This window comes from Oncorhynchus keta, chromosome 22 (genome assembly GCF_023373465.1).
Source record: "Oncorhynchus keta strain PuntledgeMale-10-30-2019 chromosome 22, Oket_V2, whole genome shotgun sequence".
In the NCBI taxonomy this organism is placed as follows: domain Eukaryota; kingdom Metazoa; phylum Chordata; class Actinopteri; order Salmoniformes; family Salmonidae; genus Oncorhynchus; species Oncorhynchus keta.
The window spans coordinates 36,241,082-36,268,242 of NC_068442.1; the positions used below are offsets into that span (position 1 = coordinate 36,241,082).

The 27,161-nt window shown below is 47.5% G+C and overlaps 1 protein-coding gene across 3 annotated transcripts in view; it reads right to left on the minus strand.

Annotated features, from left to right (window-relative positions):
• The window catches only part of fbn2b (fibrillin 2b), a 143,132-nt gene that overhangs the window by 44,448 nt on the left and 71,523 nt on the right, over positions 1–27,161 (minus strand). For all 3 annotated transcript variants that reach the window (XM_052475118.1, XM_052475116.1, XM_052475117.1), the window contains exons 12-31: positions 26,790–26,933; positions 26,449–26,568; positions 26,133–26,258; positions 25,673–25,795; positions 25,256–25,531; positions 24,943–24,996; positions 24,568–24,693; positions 24,168–24,293; positions 23,522–23,641; positions 15,574–15,711; positions 15,452–15,502; positions 15,070–15,195; positions 14,299–14,526; positions 13,702–13,827; positions 5,753–5,881; positions 5,475–5,600; positions 4,856–4,981; positions 4,558–4,680; positions 4,332–4,457; positions 1,927–2,052 (exon numbers count right to left, since the gene is read on the minus strand). In XM_052475118.1, coding sequence (XP_052331078.1) covers positions 1,927–2,052; positions 4,332–4,457; positions 4,558–4,680; positions 4,856–4,981; positions 5,475–5,600; positions 5,753–5,881; positions 13,702–13,827; positions 14,299–14,526; positions 15,070–15,195; positions 15,452–15,502; positions 15,574–15,711; positions 23,522–23,641; positions 24,168–24,293; positions 24,568–24,693; positions 24,943–24,996; positions 25,256–25,531; positions 25,673–25,795; positions 26,133–26,258; positions 26,449–26,568; positions 26,790–26,933 — 2,640 coding nt within the window. The remainder of the gene's footprint in view (positions 1–1,926; positions 2,053–4,331; positions 4,458–4,557; positions 4,681–4,855; positions 4,982–5,474; positions 5,601–5,752; positions 5,882–13,701; positions 13,828–14,298; positions 14,527–15,069; positions 15,196–15,451; positions 15,503–15,573; positions 15,712–23,521; positions 23,642–24,167; positions 24,294–24,567; positions 24,694–24,942; positions 24,997–25,255; positions 25,532–25,672; positions 25,796–26,132; positions 26,259–26,448; positions 26,569–26,789; positions 26,934–27,161) is intronic.

Genomic DNA, 27,161 nt, shown 5'->3' on the forward strand with positions numbered 1-27,161 from the left:
GAGTCTGTGTTCTGGTTTATACATTATAGTCTGTACTCTGGTTCATACATTAGAGTCTGTATTCTGGTTTATACATTATAGTCTGTACTCTGGTTTATACATTATAGTCTGTACTCTGGTTCATACATTAGAGTCTGTATTCTGGTTTATACATTATAGTCTGTACTCTGGTTCATACATTATAGTCTGTACTCTGGTTCATACATTATAGTCTGTACTCTGGTTCATACATTATCGTCTGTACTCTGGTTCATACATTAGAGTCTGTATTCTGGTTTATACATTATAGTCTGTACTCTGGTTCATACATTATAGTCTCTACTCTGGTTCATACATTAGTCTGTACTCTGGTTCATACATTATAGTCTGTACTCTGGTTCATACATTATAGTCTGTACTCTGGTTCATACATTATAGTCTGTACTCTGGTTCATACATTATAGTCTGTACTCTGGTTCATACATTATAGTCTGTACTCTGGTTTATACATTATAGTCTGTACTCTGGTTTATACCTTATAGCCTGTGTACCTTATAGTCTGTACTCTGGTTTATACCTTATAGTCTGTGTACCTTATAGTCTGTACTCTGGTTTATACCTTATAGTCTGTGTACCTTATAGTCTGTACTCTGGTTTATACCGTATAGTCTGTGTACCTTATAGTCTGTACTCTGGTTCATACATTATAGTCTGTACTCTGGTTCATACCTTATAGTCTGTACTCTGGTTTATACCTTATAGTCTGTGTACCTTATAGTCTGTACTCTGGTTTATACCTTATAGTCTGTGTACCTTATAGTCTGTACTCTGGTTCATACATTATCGTCTGTGCTCTGGTTCATACATTATCGTCTGTGCTCTGGTTCATACATTATCGTCTGTACTCTGGTTCATACATTATCGTCTGTGCTCTGGTTCGTACATGATCGTCTGTGCTCTGGTTCATACATTATCGTCTGTGCTCTGGTTCATACATTATCGTCTGTGCTCTGGTTCATACATTATCGTCTGTACTCTGGTTCATACATTATCGTCTGTACTCTGGTTCATACATTATCGTCTGTGCTCTGGTTCATACATTATCGTCTGTACTCTGGTTCATACATTATAGTCTCTACTCTGGTTCATACATTATCGTCTGTGCTCTGGTTCATACATTATCGTCTGTGCTCTGGTTCATACATTATCGTCTGTGCTCTGGTTCATACATTATCGTATGTACTCTGGATCATACATTATCGTCTGTACTCTGGTTCATACATTATCGTCTGTGCTCTGGTTCATACATTATCGTCTGTACTCTGGTTCATACATTATAGTCTCTACTCTGGTTCATACATTATCGTCTGTGCTCTGGTTCATACATTATCGTCTGTGCTCTGGTTCATACATTATCGTCTGTGCTCTGGTTCATACATTATCGTCTGTGCTCTGGTTCATACATTATCGTCTGTGCTCTGGTTCATACATTATCGTCTGTACTCGGAAGTTAAACATGACCAAAGCTTTATGACAGCGTCATAACTGAGATCGTGTTTTACAGTAATATCCTTGCTGTAACTACCAGTATGTGTGTGTAGCCCATGGTGCTGAGTGTGTCTGTGTGCATGTGTGTGTGTGTCTGTGTGCATGTGTGTGTACGTGTGTGTCTGTGTGCATGTGCATGTGTGTATGTGTGTGTGTGTCTGTGTGCATGTGTGTGTGCGTGTGTGTCTGTTTGCATGTGCGTGTGTGTCTGTGTGCATGTGCGTGTGTGTCTGTGTGCATGTGTCTGTGTGTCTGTGTCTGTGTGCATGTGTCTGTGTGCATGTGTCTGTGTGCATGTGTCTGTGTGCATGTGTCTGTGTGCATGTGTCTGTGTCTGTGTGCATGTGTCTGTGTCTGTGTGCATGTGTCTGTGTCTGTGTGCATGTGCGTGTACTGTACCTGTGCAGCCGGTGGAGCCCTTCTTAACAAAGTACCCCAGCTGGCAGTGGCAGATGAATGATCCCTTGGTGTTCTCACAGTCCCCATGCAGACAGATGTTAGGGTTCAGCTCACACTCATTCACATCTGGACACACACACAGGAACATGAGCTAACTGGTCTTGGAGAGGGGACAGAGGAGTATGTCTAACAGGGTCAAAAAGAGAGAGAGCGAGACAGAGAGAGAAACAAGGAGAGAGAGAGATAGGAAAAGAGAGAGAAACAGAGAGAGAGAGAGAGGTGGGGAGAGAGACAGAGAGAGGTGGGGAGAGAGACAGAGAGAGAGGTGGGGAGAGAGACAGAGAGAGCGATACAGCGAGAGAGAGAGGTGGGAGAGAGAGAGAGAGACAGAGAGCGATACAGCAAGAGAGAGAGGTGGGAGAGAGAGAGAGAGACAGTCTGTCTTTCTCATACAGCGAGAGAGAGAGAGGTGGGGAGAGAGAGAGAGACAGTCTGTCTTTCTCATACAGCGAGAGAGAGAGAGAGACAGAGAGCGATACAGCGAGAGAGAGAGAGAGAGAGAGAGAGAGAGAGGTGGGGAGAGCGACAGAGAGAGATACAGCGAGAGAGAGAGAGAGGTGGGAGAGAGAGAGAGACAGAGAGCGATACAGCGAGAGAGAGAGGTGGGAGAGAGAGAGAGACAGTCTGTCTTTCTCATACAGCGAGAGAGAGAGAGAGAGACAGAGAGCGATACAGCGAGAGAGAGAGAGAGAGAGAGGTGGGGAGAGCGACAGAGAGAGATACAGCGAGAGAGAGAGAGGGGTGGGGAGAGAGAGAGAGACAGAGAGCGATACAGCGAGAGAGAGAGAGGTGGGAGAGAGAGAGAGACAGAGAGCGATACAGCGAGAGAGAGAGGTGGGAGAGAGAGAGAGACAGTCTGTCTCTCTCATACAGCGAGAGAGAGAGAGAGGTGGGAGAGAGAGAGAGACAGTTTGTCTTTCTCATACAGCGAGAGAGAGAGAGACAGAGAGCGATACAGCGAGAGAGAGAGAGAGAGAGGTGGGGAGAGCGACAGAGAGAGATACAGCGAGAGAGAGAGAGAGAGAGGTGGGGAGAGCGACAGAGAGCGATACAGCGAGAGAGAGAGAGAGAGAGAGGTGGGGAGAGCGACAGAGAGAGATACAGCGAGAGAGAGAGAGAGGTGGGAGAGAGAGAGAGACAGTCTGTCTCTCTCATACAGCGAGAGAGAGAGAGACAGAGAGCGATACAGCGAGAGAGAGAGGTGGGAGAGAGAGAGAGACAGTCTGTCTCTCTCATACAGCGAGAGAGAGAGAGACAGAGAGCGATACAGCGAGAGAGAGAGAGAGAGAGAGAGGTGGGGAGAGCGACAGAGAGCGATACAGCGAGAGAGAGAGGGGTGGGGAGAGAGAGAGGGGTGGGGAGAGAGAGAGAGACAGAGAGCGATACAGCGAGAGAGAGAGGTGGGGAGAGAGACAGAGAGCGATACAGCGAGAGAGAGAGAGGTGGGGAGAGCGACAGAGAGAGATACAGCGAGCGAGAGAGAGGGGTGGGGAGAGAGAGAGGGGTGGGGAGAGAGAGAGAGACAGAGAGCGATACAGCGAGAGAGAGAGAGGTGGGGAGAGAGATATAGCGAGAGAGAGAGAGAGACAGAGAGCGATACAGCGGGAGAGAGATACAGCGAGAGAGAGAGAGAGAGAGTCAGAGAGCGTTACAGCGAGAGAGAGAGAGGTGGGGAGAGAGAGAGAGAGGGATACAACGAGAGAGAGAGAGAGAGAGAGGTGGGGAGAGAGAGAGAGAGGGATACAACGAGAGAGAGAGAGAGGTGGGGAGAGTGAGCGAGACAGAGATACAGCGAGAGAGAGAGACAGAGAGAGAGATACAGCAAGAGAAGTGGGGAGAGAGAGAGAGAGAAAAAGAGATACAGCGAGAGAGAGAGGTGGGGAGAGCGAGAGAGAAAAAGAGAGAGATACAGCGAGAGAGAGAGACAGAGAGAGAGATACAGCGAGAGAGGTGGGGAGAGAGAGAGAGACAGATACAGCGAGAGAGAGAGAGAGAGGTGGGGAGAGCGAGAGAGACAGATACAGCGAGAGAGAGAGGTGGGGAGAGCGAGAGAGAAAAGAGAGAGAGATACAGTGAGAGAGGTGGGGAGAGAGAGAGAGACAGATACAGCGAGAGAGAGAGAGAGGTGGGGAGAGCGAGAGAGACAGATACAGCGAGAGAGAGAGGTGGGGAGAGCGAGAGAGAAAAGAGAGAGAGATACAGCGAGAGAGGTGGGGAGAGAGAGAGAGACAGATACAGTGAGAGAGAGAGAGAGAGGTGGGGAGAGCGAGAGAGACAGATACAGCGAGAGAGAGAGGTGGGGAGAGCGAGAGAGACAAAGAGAGCAGTGGAAAGAGAATAGTCACCGATGCAGGTCCTCATGTCCATGGAGGCCATGAATCCGTCGTAGCAGAGACAGCGGTACTCTCCAGGCACGTTGGTGCACTGGCCTCCATCACAGATATCAGGGCTGTCCTCACACTCATCTATATCTACACGGGTGTGACAGAGTGAGTGTTAACATTACTTTTCCATGAGTGTGTGTGTGTGTGTGTGTGTGTGTATGTGTGTGTATCCCAGTGACATACTTACCAGCGCAGGTCCTGAGGTCAGGCATGAGAGCGTATCCCTCACTACAGCTGCACTCGTAGCTGCCCTCTGAGTTGGTACAGTGTGTGTCACAGCCTCCGTTCATAATGGTACACTCATCAATATCTGCAATCAGATGGGTTACAGGTAAGTATAGACACACACACACACAAACAAAACTCAAATTCTGTTAATGATCATTTTTGTAAACGTACTTATGTCAGGTATTTCCGTACACTGAAGTATGGCACCCCCTCCCCCAAAGACAAATGATGACATGTCTCAGTCAGTGGTCACTCACCCACACAGCCCTGTCTGTCTGGTGTAACCTGGTAACCAGTGTCACAGGAGCACTGGTAGTTCCCCACCATGTTGACACAGTGGCCGTTCTTACACAGGTTGTCACTCAGCTGGCACTCGTTCACATCTGGAAACACACAAAGAGGACATGACAGTCAGCTTAAATCAAAATAACTATCTTCCATAGTAGACAACATAGAAAGTAGTAGAATATCTTGAGATTACTTTAACGGAGTAGGGTGTTAACCCCGGTGTCCTGGCTATATTCCCAAGCTATCCCTCATACCATCATGGTCACCTAATCATCCCCAGTTTACAATTGTCTCATTCATCCCTCTCCTCTGTAACTATTCCCCAGGTTGTTGCTGTAAATGAGAACATGTTCTCAGTCAACTTACCTGGTCAAATAACAGTAAAATAAATTCAAAAAATGTTTAAAAAGGGGGTTAATGTCTGGTTAACTTAAAAATGCATTCCAGATGACTTTGGGATGATGTAAAAAAAAATATAAGGAAACTGTAGTGTATAGTGTCTCATATTCTAGGTGTTTGTGTGTGTGTGTTTGTGTGTGTGTGTGTGTGTAATGTATAGTGTCCACTGTGGATGGATATATGGCCTACCTTCGCAGGAGGAACCATCGGGACTAAGCTGGTGTCCGGGGGGACATTCACACTCATAACTCCCCTCTGTGTTCAGACAGGTGCCTCCTCTACACAGCAGAGGGTTCCGCTCACACTCATCAAAATCTGAAGGGGAGAGGGGGAGGAAGAGAGGGAGGACGATAGAGGGACAGTGCAATGAGGTCAGCTGTCAAAAATGACTTGCACAGATGATCTCTGAGGAAGTTCTCCCACTCTCCAGTCAGCTAGAGAGCAGTGTGTGTCTGGGCGTGACTCACCCATGCAGTTCTTCATCATCATGAAGCCACTTTCATAGCCCTCGAAGCATTCACACTCAAAGCTGCCAGGGGTGTTCACGCAGGTGCCGTGGCCACACAGGTCCGGAGAGATATGACATTCATCAATATCTGAGACACAGAGACAGAGGAGGGAGTAGAGACAGAGGATGGAGGGGAGATAGAGGAGAGACAGAGGAGGGAGGGGAGACAGAGGAGAGACAGAGGAGAGACAGAGGAGGGAGGGGAGACAGAGGAGAGACAGAGGAGGGAGTAGAGACACAGGATGGAGGGGAGATAGAGGAGAGACAGAGGAGAGACAGAGGAGGGAGGGGAGACAGACGATGGAGAGGAGATAGATGATGGAGGGGAGATAGAGGAGAGACAGAGGAGGGAGGGGAGACAGAGGATGGAGGGGAGACAGAGGAGAGACAGAGGAGAGACAGAGGAGGGGGAGAGGAGGGGGAGAGACAGAGGAGGGAGGGGAGACAGAGGAGCGAGGAGAGAGAGAGGAGGGGGAGAGACAGAGGTGGGAGGAGAGACAGAGGAGGGACAGAGGGAGGAGAGACAGAGGAGGAAGGAGAGACAGGAGACAGAGGAGAGAAGGAGGAGGGAGGAGAGAGAGAGGAGAGACAGAGGAGGGGGAGAGACAGGAGAGACAGAGGAGGGAGGGGAGACAGAGGAGCGAGGAGAGAGAGAGGAGAGAGAGGAGGGGGAGAGACAGAGGAGGGAGGAGAGACAGAGGAGGGACAGAGGGAGGAGAGACAGAGGAGGAAGGAGAGACAGAGGAGAGACAGGAGACAGAGGAGAGACAGAGGAGGGAGGAGAGAGAGAAGAGAGACAGAGGAGGGTGGAGAGACAGAGGAGAGACAGAGGAGGAAGAAGAGACAGAGGAGAGAAGAGAGAGAGAGGAGAGACAGAGGAGGGAGGGGAGACAGAGGAGGGAGGAGAGACAGAGGAGGGAGGAGAGACAGAGGAGGGAGGAGAGATAGAGGAGGGAAGGGAGACAGAGGAGAGACAGAGGAGGGAGGAGAGACAGAGGAGGGAGGAGAGAGAGGAGAGACAGGAGACAGAGGAGAGACAGAGGAGAGACAAAGGAGGGAGGAGAGACAGAGGAGAGACAGAGGAGGGAGAGAGGAGAGACAGGAGGGAGGAGACAGAGAGGAGAGACAGAGGAGGGAGGAGAGAGAGGAGAGACAGAGGAGGGAGGAGAGACAGAGGAGAGACAGAGGAGGGAGGAGAGACAGAGGAGAGACAGAGGAGGGAGGAGGGAGGGGAGACAGAGAGGAGGGGGAGAGACAGAGGAGGGAGGAGAGACAGATGAGTGAGGAAGAGAGAGAGGAGGGAGGAGAGACAGAGGAGAGACAGAGGAGGGAGGAGAGACAGAGGAGAGGCAGAGGAGAGACAGAGGAGAGACAGAGGAGAGACAGAGGAGAGACAGAGGAGAGACAGAGGAGATAGGAGAGAGAGGAGAGACAGAGAAAGGAGAGACAGAGTAGAGAGGAGAGAGAGGAGAGACAGAGGAGAGAGAGGAGAGACAGAGGAGAGACAGTGGAGAGACAGAGGAGAGACAGAGGAGGGAGTAGAGACAGAGGAGATAAGAAAGACAGAGGAGGGAGGAGAGACAGAGGAGAGACAGAGGAGGGAGGAGAGACAGAGGAGAGGCAGAGGAGAGACAGAGGAGAGGCAGAGGAGAGACAGAGGAGAGACAGAGGAGAGACAGAGGAGAGACAGAGGAGGGAGGAGAGACAGAGTAGATCGGAGAGAGAGGAGAGACAGAGAGAGGAGAGACAGAGGAGAGACAGTGGAGAGACAGAGGAGAGACAGTGGAGAGACAGAGGAGAGACAGTGGAGAGACAGAGGAGAGACAGAGGAGGGAGTAGAGACAGAGGAGATAAGAAAGACAGAGGAGGGAGGAGAGACAGAGGAGAGACAGAGGAGGGAGGAGAGACAGAGGAGAGACAGAGGAGGGAGGAGAGACAGAGGAGGGAGGAGAGAGAGGAGAGACAGAGAGAGAGGAGAGAGAGAGAGAGGAGAGACAGAGGGAGGAGAGACAGAGGGAGGAGAGACAGAGGAGAGAGGAGAAACAGAGCAGGGAGGAGAGACAGAGGAGAGAGGAGAGAGAGGAGAGACAGAGGAGAGAGGAGAGACAGAGGAGAGACAGAGGAGGGAGGAGAGACAGAGGAGGGAGGAGAGAGAGGAGAGACAGAGAGAGAGGAGAGACAGAGAGAGGAGAGACAGAGAGAGGAGAGACATAGGGAGGAGAGACAGAGGAGGGAGGGGAGACAGAGGAGGGAGGGGAGACAGAGGAGAGACAGAGGAGGGAGTAGAGACACAGGATGGAGGGGAGATAGAGGAGAGACAGAGGAGAGACAGAGGAGGGAGGGGAGACAGATGATGGAGAGGAGACAGAGGAGAGACAGAGGAGAGACAGAGGAGAGACAGAGGAGGGGGAGAGGAGGGGGAGAGGAGGGGGAGAGACAGAGGAGGGAGGGGAGACAGAGGAGCGAGGAGAGAGAGAGGAGGGGGAGAGACAGAGGAGGGAGGAGAGACAGAGGAGGGACAGAGGGAGGAGAGACAGAAGAGGAAGGAGAGACAGAGGAGAGACAGGAGACAGAGGAGAGACAGAGGAGGGAGGAGAGAGAGAGGAGAGACAGAGGAGGGGGAGAGACAGGAGAGACAGAGGAGGGAGGGGAGACAGAGGAGCGAGGAGAGAGAGAGGAGAGAGAGGAGGGGGAGAGACAGAGGAGGGAGGAGAGACAGAGGAGGGACATAGGGAGGAGAGACAGAGGAGGAAGGAGAGACAGAGGAGAGACAGGAGACAGAGGAGAGACAGAGGAGGGAGGAGAGAGAGAAGAGAGAGAGAGGAGGGAGGAGAGACAGAGGAGAGACAGAGGAGGAAGAAGAGACAGAGGAGGGAGTAGAGAGAGAGGAGAGACAGAGGAGGGAGGGGAGACAGAGGAGGGAGGAGAGACAGAGGAGGGAGGAGAGACAGAGGAGGGAGGAGAGATAGAGGAGGGAAGGGAGACAGAGGAGAGACAGAGGAGGGAGGAGAGACAGAGGAGGGAGGAGAGAGAGGAGAGACAGGAGACAGAGGAGAGACAGAGGAGGGAGGAGAGAGAGAGGAGAGACAGAGGAGGGAGGAGAGACAGAGGAGAGACAGAGGAGGGAGAGAGGAGAGACAGAGGAGGGAGGAGACAGAGAGGAGAGACAGAGGAGGGAGGAGAGAGAGGAGAGACAGAGGAGGGAGGAGAGACAGAGGAGAGACAGAGGAGAGACAGAGGAGAGACAGAGGAGAGACAGAGGAGAGACAGAGGAGATAGGAGAGAGAGGAGAGACAGAGGAAGGAGAGACAGAGTAGAGAGGAGAGAGAGGAGAGACAGAGGAGAGAGAGGAGAGACAGAGGAGAGACAGTGGAGAGACAGAGGAGAGACAGAGGAAGGAGTAGAGACAGAGGAGATAAGAAAGACAGAGGAGGGAGGAGAGACAGAGGAGAGACAGAGGAGAGACAGAGGAGGGAGGAGAGACAGAGGAGAGACAGAGGAGAGACAGAGGAGAGACAGAGGAGAGACAGAGGAGAGACAGAGGAGAGACAGAGGAGGGAGGAGAGACAGAGGAGAGACAGAGGAGAGACAGAGGAGGGAGGAGAGACAGAGGAGAGGCAGAGGAGAGACAGAGGAGAGACAGAGGAGAGACAGAGGAGAGACAGAGGAGAGAGGAGAGAGAGGAGAGACAGAGTAGATAGGAGAGAGAGGAGAGACAGAGAGAGGAGAGACAGAGGAGAGACAGTGGAGAGACAGAGGAGAGACAGTGGAGAGACAGAGGAGAGACAGAGGAGATAAGAAAGACAGAGGAGGGAGGAGAGACAGAGGAGAGACAGAGGAGGGAGGAGAGACAGAGGAGAGGCAGAGGAGAGACAGAGGAGGGAGGAGAGACAGAGGAGGGAGGAGAGACAGAGGAGGGAGGAGAGAGAGGAGAGACAGAGAGAGAGGAGAGACAGAGAGAGGAGAGACAGAGGGAGGAGAGACAGAGGGAGGAGAGACAGAGGAGAGAGGAGAAACAGAGCAGGGAGGAGAGACAGAGGAGAGAGGAGAGAGAGGAGAGACAGAGGAGAGAGGAGAGACAGAGGAGAGACAGAGGAGGGAGGAGAGACAGAGGAGGGAGGAGAGACAGAGGAGGGAGGAGAGACAGAGGAGGGAGGAGAGAGAGGAGAGACAGAGAGAGAGGAGAGACAGAGAGAGGAGAGACAGAGAGAGGAGAGACAGAGAGAGGAGAGACAGAGGGAGGAGAGACAGAGGAGAGAGGAGAAACAGAGCAGGGAGGAGAGACAGAGGAGAGAAGAGAGAGAGGAGAGACAGAGGGAGGAGAGACAGAGGAGAGAGGAGAGACAGTGCAGGGAGGAGAGACAGTGCAGGGAGGAGAGACAGAGGAGAGACAGAGGAGAGACAGAGGAGAGACAGAGGAGATAGGAGAGAGAGGAGAGACAGAGGAAGGAGAGACAGAGTAGAGAGGAGAGAGAGGAGAGACAGAGGAGAGAGAGGAGAGACAGAGGAGAGACAGTGGAGAGACAGAGGAGAGACAGAGGAAGGAGTAGAGACAGAGGAGATAAGAAAGACAGAGGAGGGAGGAGAGACAGAGGAGAGACAGAGGAGGGAGGAGAGACAGAGGAGAGGCAGAGGAGAGACAGAGGAGAGGCAGAGGAGAGACAGAGGAGAGACAGAGGAGAGACAGAGGAGAGACAGAGGAGAGACAGAGGAGGGAGGAGAGACAGAGGAGAGACAGAGGAGAGACAGAGGAGGGAGGAGAGACAGAGGAGAGGCAGAGGAGAGACAGAGGAGAGACAGAGGAGAGACAGAGGAGAGAGAGGAGAGACAGAGTAGATAGGAGAGAGAGGAGAGACAGAGAGAGGAGAGACAGAGGAGAGACAGTGGAGAGACAGAGGAGAGACAGTGGAGAGACAGAGGAGAGACAGAGGAGGGAGTAGAGACAGAGGAGATAAGAAAGACAGAGGAGGGAGGAGAGACAGAGGAGAGACAGAGGAGGGAGGAGAGACAGAGGAGAGACAGAGGAGGGAGGAGAGACAGAGGAGGGAGGAGAGACAGAGGAGGGAGGAGAGAGAGGAGAGACAGAGAGAGAGGAGAGACAGAGAGAGGAGAGACAGAGGGAGGAGAGACAGAGGGAGGAGAGACAGAGGAGAGAGGAGAAACAGAGCAGGGAGGAGAGACAGAGGAGAGAGGAGAGAGAGGAGAGACAGAGGAGAGAGGAGAGACAGAGGAGAGACAGAGGAGGAGGAGAGACAGAGGAGGGAGGAGAGACAGAGGAGGGAGGAGAGACAGAGGAGGGAGAGAGAGAGGAGAGACAGAGAGGAGAGACAGAGAGAGGAGAGACAGAGAGAGGAGAGACAGAGAGAGAGAGACAGAGGGAGGAAACAGAGGAGAGAGGAGAAACAGAGCAGGGAGGAGAGACAGAGGAGAGAAGAGAGAGAGGAGAGACAGAGGGAGGAGAGACAGAGGAGAGAGGAGAGACAGTGCAGGGAGGAGAGACAGTGCAGGGAGGAGAGACAGAGGATAGAGGAGAGAGAGGAGAGACAGAGGGTGGAGAGACAGAGAGAGGAAAGACAGAGGAGAGAGGAGAGACAGTGCAGGGAGGAGAGACAGAGGAGAGGAGAGAGAGGAGAGACAGAGGGTGGAGAGACAGAGGAGAGAGGAGAGACAGAGCAGGGAGGAGAAACAGAGGAGAGAGGAGAGAGAGGAGAGACAGAGAGAGGAGAGACAGAGAGAGAGGAGAGACAGAGAGAGAGGAGAGACAGAGAGAGGAGAGACAGAGAGAGGAGAGACAGAGAGAGGAGAGACAGAGAGAGGAGAGACGGAGGGAGGAGAGACAGAGGAGAGAGGAGAAACAGAGCAGGGAGGAGAGACAGAGGAGAGGAGAGAGAGAGGAGAGACAGAGGGTGGAGAGACAGAGGGTGGAGAGACAGAGGGAGGAGAGACAGAGGAGAGAGGAGAGACAGTGCAGGGAGGAGAGACAGAGGAGAGAGGAGAGAGAGGAGAGACAGAGGGTGGAGAGACAGAGAGAGGAGAGACAGAGGAGAGAGGAGAGACAGTGCAGGGAGGAGAGACAGAGGAGAGGAGAGAGAGGAGAGACAGAGGGTGGAGAGACAGAGGAGAGAGGAGAGACAGAGCAGGGAGGAGAAACAGAGGAGAGAGGAGAGAGAGGAGAGACAGAGAGAGGAGAGACAGAGGGAAGAATGCACATTACAGAAATATAATATTCAGCATTATAATATAATATTCAGCATAATAATATAACATAATATTCATCATTACTTTACTGATCTCATGCGAAAATGAGTCTGTGCCAACAAACAGCCCACTGGGCACACACTGGTTGAAACAATGTTGTTTCCACATCATTTCAATGGAATAGACATTGAATTGATGTCTGTGCCTAGCAGGAGTGTTTCATTTATATACATATATATATATTTTTTTGCCCCTAAAACATTCTCAAATACTACACAGAGTTGAAGTCGGAAGTTTACATACGCCTTAGCCAAATATATTCAAACTCAGTTTGTCACCATTTCTGACATTTAATCCTAGTAAAAATTCCCTGTCTTAGGTCAGTTAGGATCACCACTTTATTTTAAGAATGTGAAATGTCAGAATAATAGTAGAGATAATTATTTATTTCAGCTTTTATTTCTTTCATCTTTCATTTCATTCCCAGTGGGTCAGAAGTTTACATACACTCAATTAGTTGCCTTTAAATAGTTTTACTTGGGTCAAACGTTTCGGGTAGTCAGCCACAAGCTTCCCACAATAAGTTGGGTGAATTTTGGCCCATTCCTCCTGACAGAGCTGGTGTAACTGAGTCAGGTTTGTAGGCCTCCTTGCTCGCACACGCTTTTCAGTTCTGCCCACAAATTTTCTATAGGATTGAGGTCAGGGCTTTGTGATGGCCACTCCAACACCTTGACTTTGTTGTCCTTAAGTCATTTTGCTACAAATTTGGAAGTCTGCTTGGGGTCATTGTCCATTTGGAAGACCCATTTGCGACCAAGCTTTAACTTCCTGACTGATGTCTTTAGATATTGCTTCAATATATCCACATAATTTTCCACCCTCATGATGCCATCTATTTTGTGAAGTGCACCAGTCCCTCCTGCAGCAAAGCACCCCCACAACATGCTGCAGCCACCCCCGTGCTTCACGGTTTGGATGGTGTTCTTCGGCTTGCAAGCCTCACCCTTTTTCCTCCAAACATAACGATGGTCATTATGGCCAAACAGTTCTATTTTTGTTTCATCAAACCAGAGGATATTTCTCCATGTGCAGTTGCAAACTGTTTTTTTAATGGTGGTTTTGGAGCAGTGGCTTCTTCCTTGCTGAGCGGCCTTTCAGGTTATGTTGATATAGGACTCGTTTTACTGTGGATATACAGTAGATTATTTTGTACCGGTTTCCTCCTCCAGCATCTTCACAAGGTCCTTTGCTGTTGTTCTGGGATTGATTTGCACTTTTCACCAAAGTACGTTCATCTCTAGAAGACAGAACGTGTCTCCTTCCTGAGCGGTATGACAGCTGCGTGGTCCCATGGTGTTTATACTTGCGTGCTATTGTTTGTATAGATGAACGTGGTACCTTCAGGCATTTGGAAATTGCTCCCAAGGATGAACCAGACTTGTGGAGGTCTACACATTTTTTTATGAGGTCTTGGCTGATTTCTTTTGATTTTCCCATGATGTCAAGCAAAGAGGCACTGAGTTTGAAGGTAGGCCTTGAAATAAACTTCTGACTTCAACTATAATTCATATTCAAGGATACTTACTAAATATATAGATTTCTGCTTTAATCATACAGATTTTAAAATGCTTTTTTATGGAATAAACAATTATCTCTCTCTCCCCCTTATCACTCTCTCTCTCTCTTTCTCTCCCCTTCTCTCCATACCTGTGCAGTTCCTCTCCTCCATGTTGAGGGCGAAGCCACTGCTGCAGCGACACTTGAAGCTGCCGATGGTGTTGCGACAGGTTCCGTGGGAGCACAGGCCGGTGAACACCTTACACTCATTTACATCTATGAAGGGACAACACAACAGACAAACATCAACGCTTAGCGCTGGGATTCAACATGGAATCCAGTACGTTCTGTTTTCTTACACTCATTTACATCTATGGAGGGACAACACAACAGACAAACATCAACGCTTAGCGCTGGGATTCAACATGGAATCCAGTACGTTCTGTTTTATCAACACCATCTAAAAAAAATGCCTAGTGGTTAACGAGATTAGATGCTGTGGTTGGTTTGCAACTGCTGGCGTGAGGTGAGGCCATAATGGTGTACTTGTTTTGTGTGTAGCTCATCAGTGTATCAGTAGGACTTTACTCGGAAGCTGTTAGCGTAAGAAACATACCTACTGGTGTTCAGAAGATTATGACTCTTTATGTGATACTCATGAAGGCTTCATGAATATGTTGTGAATGCTACATTATCACAACGCAAATGAAGTGTTACCAAGACTAGATAATGAGTGTTAGTGCCTACCTTTGTAGAAGGGTCTGCCAGTCAGGATGTCTCCTCGGTTGGCAAAGCCTGGTCCTCTGGGGCAGATGGCCTTGTACTCCGGGGTTCCCGCCTTGGGACACTCCTCACAGTCAATGCCCCAGGCCGCGCCCACGGAGCAGCAGCACATGTCCACGCGGTAGCGACCGGGCAGCGGCTCGCCACACTCATCCTCGTGCCACTTCATGTAGCACTGCTCACTGCGCACGTCTGAGGGACAGACGGATGGACAGACAACAGTCAGACATGCAGAACTTTACGGCTAATGCCTCAATATCCTAACAATGCTAATGTTTGTTTTCACCAAATTTGTATGATGTCTTTTCTCCCATGTAGGTTATCATTCATATTTTATAGTGTATTATAACCTGGGTGGTTTGAGCACTGAATGCTGATTTGGCTGACTGCCGTGGTATATCAGACCGTATGGGTATGACAAAATATTAATTTTTACTGCTCTAATTATGTTGGTAACCAGTTTATAATAGCAATAAGGCACGTCAGGGGTTTGTGGTATATGACCAATATACCACGGCTAAGGACTGTATCCAGGCCCTCCATGTTGCGTTATGCATAAGAACAGCCCTTAGCCGTGGTATATTGGCCATATACACCGCACCGCCTCATGCCTTATCGCTTAAATATAGTATATGTATGAAGTCAACAGCAAAGTTACATAATAGCCATGATTTCTGTTATTATAAAAATGCATGGTGTCTGCCAGAGTTGATGTTAGTAACACTGGTGTCTTACCCACGCATGTGCGTCCACTCCCGTCCAGAGTGAGCCCCTCGCCACACTCACAGCGGAAGGAGCCCTGGGTGTTGACACAGCGCCCGTTGGTACACACCCCCGGGAACACCTCACACTCATTGATGTCTGCAGGGAGGAAATAGGGACAATATTACAAGACACACTGTGCTCTTTGGCTCATCATCTTCTGTGGAAGGGAGGGTGAATGGAATACCACAGGGAGGGAAGCAGAGGGTCTGCTACCTTCACAGTTGACTGTGTGTGTGTGTGTGTGTGTGTGTGTGTGTGTGTGTGTGTGTGTGTGTGTGTGTGTGTGTGTGTGTGTGTGTGTGTGTGTGTGTGTGTGTGTGTGTGTGTGTGTGGGAGTCGATTAGTGTCTTACCTTCACAGTTGACTCCTTTCATACGAGCGAACCCTCTAGAGCAGGCAGTGTCTGTGGAGAGAGACAGCAGTTACAGTACACACCTCACACTTCATTACTTTATTAGGTATGTTTGTACTGACCGATCTCGCAGCGTTCACAGGGACTGCCCCAGGCAGCTCCCAGTGTAGAGCAGCACTCGGACTTGAGCGTGGCACCGTTGATGTTGACCTCACAGCGGCCATCTTGGATGTTCAGCCAGCACGTTCCCTTCATGCTGTCTGTAGAAGGAAGAGGAGGGGGAGAGAGAAGAGGGAGAGGGGTAGGGAAGATAGAGAGAGAGAGGGGTAGGGAAGAGAGAGAGAGCGAGAGAGAGAGAGGGGTAGGGAAGAGAGATCGAGAGAGAGAGGTGTAGGGAAGAGAGAGAGAGAGAGGGAGAGAGGGAAGAAAGAGAGAGAGAGGTGTAGGTAAGAGAGAGAGAGAGAGAGAGAGAGAGAGAGAGAGAGAGAGAGAGAGGAGGGAGAGAGAGAGGGAAGAAAGAGAGAGAGAGGAGGGAGAGAGGGAGAGAGGGAAGAAAGAGAGAGAATGTGAGCAAGTGAAGGCCTTCAAGAGAACCCTGCGGAAAAGGCCCATCGTGGGTATACAGTACTCCAATCATTCCAAGCACAACAGCACCATCTGTTGTAAGTAACTAACTACAGGTTTCCCTTTCAACAGCTGCCATCTTACCTCAGCCCAAACTGAGACAAATGCATCATATACTTTAATAATTTGCTATGGCAGTCCTAATGGACTGAGAGCACAGTCAGAACAAATGGAATGTGAATTTGTTCTCCCGAGACCGTGGGCCCACCCAAAAACTAGACCACAATTTACATTCTCGCCGCTGAGCCATGCCTTTGAACTAATTACACTACCGTTCAAAAGTTTGGGGTCACGTAGAAAAGTCCTTGTTTTTGAAAGAAAAGCACAATTTTTGTCCATTAAAATGACATCAAATTTATCAGAAATACAGTGTAGACATTGTTAATGTTGTAAATTACTATTGTAGCTGGAAACAGCTGATTTGGAATGGAATATCTACATAGGCATTACAGAGGCCCATTATCAGCAACCATCACTCCTGTGTTCCAATGGCACGTTGTGTTAGCTAATCCAAGTTTATAATTTTAAAGGCTAATTGATCATTAGAAAACCCTTCCTCAATTATGTTAGCACGGCTGAAAACAGGCCTTTTTTAGACTAGTTGAGTATCTGGAGCATCAGCATTTGTGGGTTCGATAACAGGCTCAAAATGGCCAGAAACAAAGAACTTTCTTCTGAAACTTGTCAGTCTATTCTTGTTCTGAGAAATGAAAGCTATTCCATGCGAGAAATTGCCAAGAAACTGAAGATCTCTTACAGCGCTGTGTACTACTCCCTTCACAGAACAGCGCAAACTGGCTCTAACCAGAAAAGAAAGAGGAGAAGTAGCTCTGCCTAGAAGGCCAGCATCCCGGAGTCGCCTCTTCACTGTTGACGTTGAGACTGAGCTTTTGAGGGTTGAGATTTGACGTTGATCTTTTCTTTCAAAAAAAGGACATTTCTAAGTGACCCCAAACTTTTGAACGGAAGTGTATATGACTCTGCTTTGAACAGAGAACAGAGCTATATTCTAAAGTACAGGAATCTATTAGACTGACAAGACAGGGGGATCACGTGACCCTTGAACGAGATGGCCGCATGAACTAAGAGCTCCGCACAAGTAGTTTCCAATTCCTAATCTTACCTCCACTCCAAGTTCACACTCATTTAGCTTTAGTAAGAAAAAGTCAGGGCGGCTACAAAAGGCGACACTGCAGGTGACATTTTTACCCGGACTCGAGTATTAGCGACGGAAAAAGCCTCCAAGAAGAAGCTAGCTTCAGAAGAAACTAGCGCCATTAGCCAGGAGCAAGAGAACCCGCTCCCCCACGAGGCACAACGAATGCCAACCTCGCACTCTGTCGAAGACATCCTTTCTGAGTTGAGATCCCAACGTACAGAACTAAACACCAAATTAGATGCCATTAACTCTCAGCTCAGTGCGATAGGGGGCAAGGTGACAATCCTGGAAAACGCATTGCCTGACATCAACAACAAGAACCATAAACGCGGGGCGCCTGGACGAGGCAGAGGGGCGAATCCTATCCATGGAAAACTTATTGACAGATGCCATGGAAACAATAGCATATGCTAAAAAGAAAATTGAGCATCTGGAAGAGAAAACAGAGGACCTGGAAAACAAGGGGCGAAGGAATAATTGTGTTCTATTCAATCTGGGCGAAAAAGAAAAGGGAAACATGCCACTGATCCGCTACCTGCAAGACAAACTTCCCGAGTGGCTCCACCTGCCCACCGACAGGCCCATAGAACTCGAGAGAGCTCACAGAGCACTGAGGCCCCCACCAGCAGTCAGACAACCACCGCGCCCAATCACCATACGTTTCCTGAGATTCACCGACAAGGAACGAGTCCTACAGGCGGCGAAAAACAACACCATCACAGTGGGAAACGCCAAACTCGCTTTACACCAGGACCTGTCAGCTGGAATATGCCGAAAGCGCAGAGAATTTGACGAAGCAAAGAAATACTCCATTTGACCGAGGCATCTTCAGGGGATTCAAATACCCAAACGAGCTCAGGATTCTTCACCAAGGAGCCTTGCGACACTTCAAAACTCCCGAAGAGGCAAAACGTTTTTGAAAGACAATCCTGGCCAATGAGAAACAGACCAATGACTAAATGTGATTAATGCCATTACTAAAGGAGGTAAGACGACATATAGCCGATATCCAGAGACCCACCCCCTAAATGTCATTATAGTCGTCCAATTTATATTTATTTTCCTTTAACTGAGAGGGATGGGCTGTATAGCCTAACATAGGCCTACTAATGTTTCAGCCTACTTTTATTTCCCAGTTTTTTTGTTGTGGCTATTATTACCTGGGGTTCCCTATGTCCCTTGGGGGAGGTATATGTAGGCTGGGCTATTGATTTTATTTTTCTCCCCTCTTTTACTGAGGTCTGGACGAGGGCAACTGTGTTATTTACTCAATGCGGGGTGGAGAGGATGAGGCATTTCTTTGGTGGGGAGAGGGAGACGTTGTGCGTTGCTAACTGTTCCCGGTTTTTGTTTTATTCGGAACACAGAATTGAGACTGAGCGGGGGGTAATAGATCCAACGGGATGTGTCGAGTTGTTTGGGAACTCGGCTGGGGTGTTCAGAGATTATTATTTTATGTACACCATTTATTTTCCTTTTATGTGAACGCAGCTGTAATTACTATCCACTTTTACCCAGCGATGACTTGCACTAAAGTTTGATTACTGTTTGATGACGATGACTAACACCTTAAATCTATTGACATGGAACTGCCATGGTCTAGGTCATGCAATAAAACGGAAAAAGATACTATGTGCTCTAAAAAAGGAAAAAGCAGACATTGCGCTATTACAAGAGACACACCTCTGTGATGCTGAACATGCCAAACTCCGCAGAGCTTGGGTGGGACAGGTGTATTTCTCATCTTTCAAATCAAACAGTAGAGGCACAGCCATACTTATCCATAAAAATGTTCCATTCATAATAGACAAAAACATATCTGATCCGGAGGGGAGATTTATTTTGATAACTGGGTCACTATATGGTCAACCAATTACTATATTAAACATATACGCCCCTAACACAGATACTCCTGCCTTCATGTCAAAAATTATAACCCTGTTCAATGAGCATTGTGTCTCCTTTGGCGTGGTGGCCGGAGATTTTAATTGTACCCTTAACCCAACCCTAGACAAATCATCTCAAGTCCCCACCACAAATCCTAGATCTGCAAAGATGTTGAACTCTCTTACTAAAGAGATGGGACTGATAGATATCTGGAGAGAGAATAATAGCTCATCTATGGACTATACATACTACTCTAATGTCCATAACACCTACTCCCGTATAGATTACATTTTTATCCCAAAGAGTTTCATAAATTCAGCCACTTGTACAATCGGACCCATAGCACTTTCAGATCACGCCTTTGTCCACCTCCGCTTTGACCTCTGCAAAAACATCCCGAGGTCAAAGAGCTGGAAATTCAACACCTCCATGCTATCAAATGACGAGTTCCATACATTGGTAACTACATGGATAGACAACTACACACAAGACAATAAAGATTCTCCTGTTTCTCCGGCCACAATGTGGGACGCTGCTAAAGCCACACTAAGAGGTCATCTAATTGCATATGCTTCCTCTAAGAAAAAAGCAATGGAAGCACACAGGCTAGATCTTGAGAAGGGAGCTGGAATGCTGTGAAAAATACATAAACAATCCCTAGACAGCACCTCCTGGAGTCATCTTAAAGCAGCCAAAGCCAAACTGAATTTGGACTACACTCGGGAGATAAAAAAATAGTTTTCTTTACTAAACAGAAATACCATGAGTATAGCAATAGGCCCAGTAGATTGCTTGCTTACCAATTAAAAAAGGAGCAGTCAGAGCGTACAATCATGGCTATCCGAACAGCAGAGGACGAGGTCACATATGACCCAAAAAAGATCAATCTAACTTTTCATGATTTTTACTGCAAACTATATACCTATGAGAGAAAACACACAGAGGCAGAACTCCACTCTTTCCTAGAGGGAATCTCGCTACCTAAACTATCAGAGACCGACCAAGAAGATCTCAACTCCCCCTTCACTCCTGAGGAGATCCTGGAGGCAATTACCTCCATGCCACCTAATAAGTCCCCAGGCCCAGATGGATTCCCCAGAGAGTTCTACAAAGCTTTTTGGCCCCAGCTCTGCCCTAGCTTCATGCCAATGCTGGAGGATTTTTGCAAAAACGGAGTTCTCCCAGACTCAATGCACACAGCTCGCATTACAGTGTTGCTAAAAAAGGACAAGGACCCCCTATCCTGCTCGTCCTTCCGGCCCATAAGCTTGTTGGATTTCGACTATAAAATAATTACCAAATTGCTCGCCAAAAGACTAAACACTCTTCTTCCCAAAATAATAAAAGCGGACCAAACTGGATTTATTAGAGACAGATACTCTTCTGATAACATTCGGCGTCTTTTTGATATTATTGATCAAACGCACAAAAGACCCCTGTCCTGCTGGCTTCACTGGATGCTGAGAAGGCGTTTGACAGGATGGAGTGGAGCTTTCTGTTTTCAGTCTTAGAAAAGTTCAATATGGGCCCAAATTTTATTAAATGGATCAAATCACTATACTCTCATCCAAATGCCATGGTGACTACTAATGGACTGAACTCTGACAGATTCCCTCTGGAACGGGGCACAAGACAAGGGTGCTCGCTGTCCCCGCTGCTCTACTTGTTGGGGGCGGAGCCTCTGGCAGAGCTGATAAGGAGCCATCCAAGTATTATGGGTGTTTCTGCAGGCGGCCTGCAGCACAAGATTTCGCTTTACGCGGATGATGTCTTGCTCTACATATCCAACCCTGAGAAATCCATCCCTCTCATTTTAGACACAATTGCTCAATATGGCAAGTTTTCAGGTTATAAGATCAATTTTAACAAATCCACTGTCTACCCTCTCAATATTACACTCACCAGCTCTATGAAGACACTTTGTCCTTTCCAATGGAAAACACAGGGGTTTCAATACCTCGGGATCTTCATAACACCAGATCTGAATAGCCTTTTTAAGGAAAATTATCTTCCACTCCTGGATTGAATCAAGAACGATCTCCAAACCTGGATCTCTCTCCCAATTAGCTTAGTAGGAAGAATTCATGTAATCCGTATGAACGTCCTCCCTAGACTGAACTACTTATTTCAGATGCTCCCATGCTATCTCCCAGTTTCCTTCTTCAAAACAACTAACCAAAGCATCACCAAATTTATATGGGGCAATAAAAAACCTAGGATCAAGTTTTCAACTTTATCAAAACCTGAATCTAAAGGTGGTCTTGCCCTTCCCTCCCTTCAATTGTACTACTGGTCTGCCCAAATCCGCAACATGCTAACATGGATCACAAACAGACAAGAGTCAATGTGGATTCAGATAGAAGCCCAATCCTGTGGTTCATTGCCCTTAAGCTCAATTATATTCATTAATAACTTTAGTGAAGTGGGCAACATAGCCAAAACCTTTGCGATTTACAGCACCCTACTTGCGTGGAGGGACTGTAAGAAATACCTGGGCATTTCCTCCCAAATATGTTCTCACTCGCCTATAGTAGGCAACCCAGACTTGCCAAAAGCCCTGAGGGATGCCAACTTTAATTTTTGGCATACTCTAGGAATCAGGACCTTTTCAGACCTATTTCATCAGAAAACCACTACACTAAAATCCTTTCAAGAGCTCTGCAGTGAATTCGATGTGCCAAGATCCCATTTTTTAAAATATCTTCAAATCAGACATGTAATTTCCTCATTTACCTCCAAGAGGAGGTTTAGAACTCAGTTGAATGAAGTTGAAACCCTTCTTGTCACAGCACAATCCATTAAAGGCAAAATATCTTACATCTATAGACTCCTTTCTGAGAAAGGAAGCTCCTCCTTTACTCCTTTGAAAATAATCTGGGAAAAGGACCTTGGTCTGACTATCAGTGATGAGTTATGGGCGGAGGTTTGCGACAGGGTATACTGCTCCTCCACCAGTGTAAAAATGAAAGAATCTAATTACAAATTTTTGTACAAATTTTATTATACTCATTTGAGACTCCATAGAATAAAAACAGATATGTCTCCTAACTGTAAAAGATGTACCTCTGAATGTGGAACCTATATGCATGTATTTTGGAGCTGTAGGGAGATTGCCAGATTCTGGCAATCTGTACATACTGCTGCACAGAAAATACTAGAGGTACAGTTTGATATGACCCCATGTATATATCTTCTTAATGCCCAGCAGGACTTTGTTCTTGATCCTGACAGAGAAAATTTGCTTATGACTATTACATACTTTGCTAAGAAATGTATTCTTCTATTGTGGGCCTCTAATACACCCCCTACATTTAAAATGTGGATTGACCAGATTGTTGACTTTCTTCCTCTTGAAAAGCTCACTTATGACCTCCACAAGAGACAGCCCAAGTTTGATAGACTCTGGTCTCCACTATTCAACTATATTTCAAACTTGTCAGAGTGAACGGGGTGACTAGGGAAATGCGCATGTTGTGTAAGGTATTGTAAAACCTAAAAACAAATTATTGGCCCGTCGTCTCAGCGAATGCTTGAAATAGCTGATAAGAACCTTGATAGTGCTGCTGCAAGTGTTATATGTTTTTTTGTGTGTGTTTTTTGTGTTTTTATTTTAATTTAGTTTTTGAGTATGTGTGTGTGTGTGTATGTATGTGCGTATGTGTGTGTGTATGTATATATGTACATTTGTAATGTCTTTACTGTTTTGAAACTTCTGTATGTGTAATGTTTACTGTTCATTTTTGTTGTTTTTCACTTTATATATTCACTTTGTATGTTGTCTACCTCACTTGCTTTGGCAATGTTAACACATGTTTCCCATGCCAATAAAGCCCTTGAATTGAATTGAATTGTATGTATGTATGTATGTATGTATGTATGTATGTATGTATGTATGTATGTATGTATGTATGTATGTATGTATGTATGTATGTATGTATGTATGTATGTATGTATGTATGTATGTATGTATCATTTTAATTGTATTTTTATTTTTTCAAATGTATTATTATTTTTTGACTTTTTATTTTTTTGAAGCCTGTCACATCTGTTAATGTGGAATGTGTTTTGTTGGTTGATTGAAAAACAAGAAAACTTAATAAAACTTTAAATTGCAAAAAAAAAAAAAAAAGACTGACAAGACAGGCTCATGTTGGTGTTTATTCTAATGATTCATCCCAGATTACCATCTGTAGATGTCCAAAGCGGACATTGACTTGTTTATTTAGATTAGAATACACCTTCTAGAAGGCCTACTAAGCTAGAAACCTTGTCTCATATCCCACTTTTCACTCTGTCTGCTTGATGTTGATTCTCCGACAGAAGTTTGTCTCAGGAATCTGTTGTTTTTCATTTGTGTCAGATTGAGTCGGGCAGTTGTGATAGATGCCTCGTTCTCTTACCCACGCAGATGGTGTTGGTGGAGTCCAGCTTGCTGCCGTGGGAACACTCGCAGTTGAAGGACCCGGCGATGTTGCGGCAGACTCCGTTGACACACGGGCTGGACTCACACTCGTTGATATCTGAAACACATGGATCAGAGCAGGGTTAGGTAAGGCATTGAATAGCCAGTTAAATGGGTCATATAGACCAGTGGAGGCTGCTGAGGGGAGGACGGATCATAATAACATCCGGAACGGAGCAAATGGAATGGCATCAAACACCTGGAAACCAAGTGTTTTATGTATTTGATACCATTCCCCTATTCCGCTCCAGTCATTACCACAAGCCTTTTCTCCCCAATTAAGGTGCCACCAACCTCCTGTGATCAGACATGTGTTTACTTCAACCAGGACAGAGGATATAAGCCAACGTGTTCATACATCTGATGTTGTATTTAACTCCAATCTCTCATGTGTTAAACAGTTGTAGGTGTATGTACATCTAGCAGATCTGACAACGTTTAGTCAGCGAAAGGGGAATACCAACACACTTCTGATACTCCTAGCATGTTCAACTGTGGTTGCGCATTAGTATGCTGATATTGAGGCATTAGAAATGTGAGGTGTGTGTGTGTCTTCTCCATTGGTGTGTGTAATAAGTGTTCACCTTCGCAGGTCTCAGAGTCAGGTTTGAAGACGAAGCCTTTGGGACAGGAGCAGGTGTAGCTGCCGGGGGTGTTTCTACACAGGCCGTTGTCACACAGCAGACGGTTCACTAGGCACTCATTGATGTCTGGTAGGTTGAGGATAAGAGGACAACAGGGTTGACTTATCACATGTAACACAAACCAACCAAAACAATCTACCCCCGTGTTTGACATTTAGAAGATGGTTCACGCTGAAAAACTAACTTTGTTCATACGTCCAAGTCAAGGCCACGAACATACAGCAGATGTTGTGAAAAATATGTGACTCAGTTTGACTTGGCCACTTTTAAGGTCTGATAAACTTTTATTTGGGTTGCTGCTTTTTCCACCAGACATTGAATACAGGAAGCCTGGACTCACCCACGCAGTTCTTGCCGCTGGAGTCGGACTCGTAGCCGATGTTACAGATGCAACGGTAGCTCCCTCTCAGGTTCTCACACATGCCGTTCTGACAGATGTCAGGGTCCAAGGCACACTCGTTGATGTCTGAGGAGACACCCACCACAAACCACAGCCGTAGCTTTAAGCTTTCGCCAACGTCCAGATTCCCTTTCTTCACTTTTCCTTTTTTCTCTCTTTGATTTGAAATTCGGACTGAAATTCACACCTTTCTGAGGGATGCATTGGAATGTTTGAGGGGAGGCCTGTTAAATGCCAGAATAACTAGCAGTGATTGTAGGGCAGGCTCCAAACCACAGAGACCTAACATTAAACAGCACCAGTCACATGACTCACCTCTGCCGTCAGCGGTGATGCCAATCCCACTGCTGCACACGGCCTGGAACTCAGCTGAAAGCCAAGACAAAACCCTGTAAGTCACCTGCTAATAACTAAAAATCACAATTGACATTATAATTATAACAATCACTTCTGCAGTATTTGGAAGAGTTCTACAGGATCTTAGTCTGGAATCTGAACTGATATGAACCATATTGTGAAACAATACTGAAACAGAGCATATACGCTTGGATTCCAGTCTAACAGGATGTGAATGACAGCACATGTAAACCAATGATGTTTGCTGGTGTGGTTAGGGTTAGTCGGTCACCTGAATTGCGGGCAGGGCAGGGTTGGCAGGGCTCTCCGAAGCCGTGTTCAGGACTGGCACAGCAGCACTCAGACTTAGTGACGGCGCCAGGGAAGGGACGCGAGCACGTGCCCATCTTGATGGCACCGTAGCAGGTGGTGCGCATGTGTGTGTCCACACACACTCTCCCGTCCACGTCGATGGCCAGGCCCGGTGGGCACTCACAGCGGAAAGAGCCCTCAGAGTTGATACAGCGCCCGTTCATACAGATGCCTGGTGTCTGGCATTCATCAATGTCTGAGGGAGGTGAGAAGGGGAGAGATATGATGATGGTACTTGTCCCACATGGCTGCAATACAGTCATGGAATCAATCAAATTTCCATACAAAGAAACCTTTAGAGAGGATCCACGTCCAGAAATGATATCAGATGACGTACCTGTGCAGTAACGTCCGTTAGGTGCCAGGGCGAAGCCAGGTTTGCAGATACACTTGAAGCTACCGTCCTCGTTGATACACATCCCATTGAGACACATGTTGGTGGTGGCACACTCATCATGATCTGGTTGAAGAAATGGAGGTGAATTAGGCTTTCTGCCACGTAGGCTTTCTGCCACGTAGGCTTTCTGTCACGTAGGCTTTCTGCCACGTAGGCTTTCTGTCACATAGGCTTTCTGCCACGTAGGCTTTCTGCCATGTAGGCTTTCTGCCACGTAGGCTTTCTGCCACGTAGGCTTTCTGCCACGTAGGCTTTCTGCCACGTAGGCTTTCTGCCGCGTAGGCTTTCTGTCACAAACAAATGAGCAAATAACCTAGTGACATACAGTATGTAATTACCATGTAACAGGCCTCTAGGTGTAGTCCATGCTGTTAGAGAGTAAGGTATGTGTGTAGCTCACCTATGCAGTTCTTCCCATCAGGAGTGAGCTCAAAGCCAGCGTTGCAAATGCACTGGAAGCTTCCGGCAGTGTTGACACAACGTCCGTTACGACACATCACTCCGTTCACGATGCACTCGTCAATATCTGGGGAGGGAGAGGGGAGTTGAGGCTTGGTTTGACTGTTAGCCAGGTTAGGTACCAGTCTGTTTCTGTTCTGGACACATTGTGGTGTTGTTACAAGCAGAGTCAGTCAGTGGGCTAAGGTACCCAGTCTGTCCATTAAATACAAAATGATCATGTTCTGTAGTTGTTCCGGTGAGTGATTGGAACATACCAATGCAGGCCTGTTTGGTGGGGGTGCCCTGGTAGCCTTCGTGACACTTGCAGTGGTACGATCCAGGTGTGTTGACACAGTCTCCGTTGACACAAGGGTTGCTGACGCACTCATCCACATCTGAAGGAGGGAGGAGAGGAGGCAATACATTTATCAGTGCAACACAGGATGCTCCAATTACAAATCTGAACACTCCCAAACGTGTTAAAAAAAGGTTAAAGAATGAATGCTATTGTGTAAGGCTACCTTGAGTTTTACATCTACCAGAGAAGGTCTGTGTGGTCAGAAGGTGGCAGTAGTGTATATCATTTTCCTAACTGTAATGACTGCAGTGGGCTTACCAATACACTCCCCGCGTACGTCCTGCCTGTAGCCCATGTTACATTCACAGCGGTAGCTGGTCGGGGTGGGGATACAGCGGCCGTTCAAACACAGGTTGGTGAAATGTTTACAAACGTCAACGGTCTCATTGACTGACACAGGGACTGAGGATACACAACACAATCACATTACAATACAATACATTATCACACAATGTTTATTATTTATTAAAACACAGTGAAGAAAAGTTGATGAAAAGCAATAGACTATTCTCTCTGCTTCCACATGGCAAGCGTTGCTGGAGCAACAAGTCTGACACCAACAGGCTCCTGAACAGCTTCTATCCCCAAACCATAAGACTGCTAAATAGCTAACAAAATGGCTACATGGAC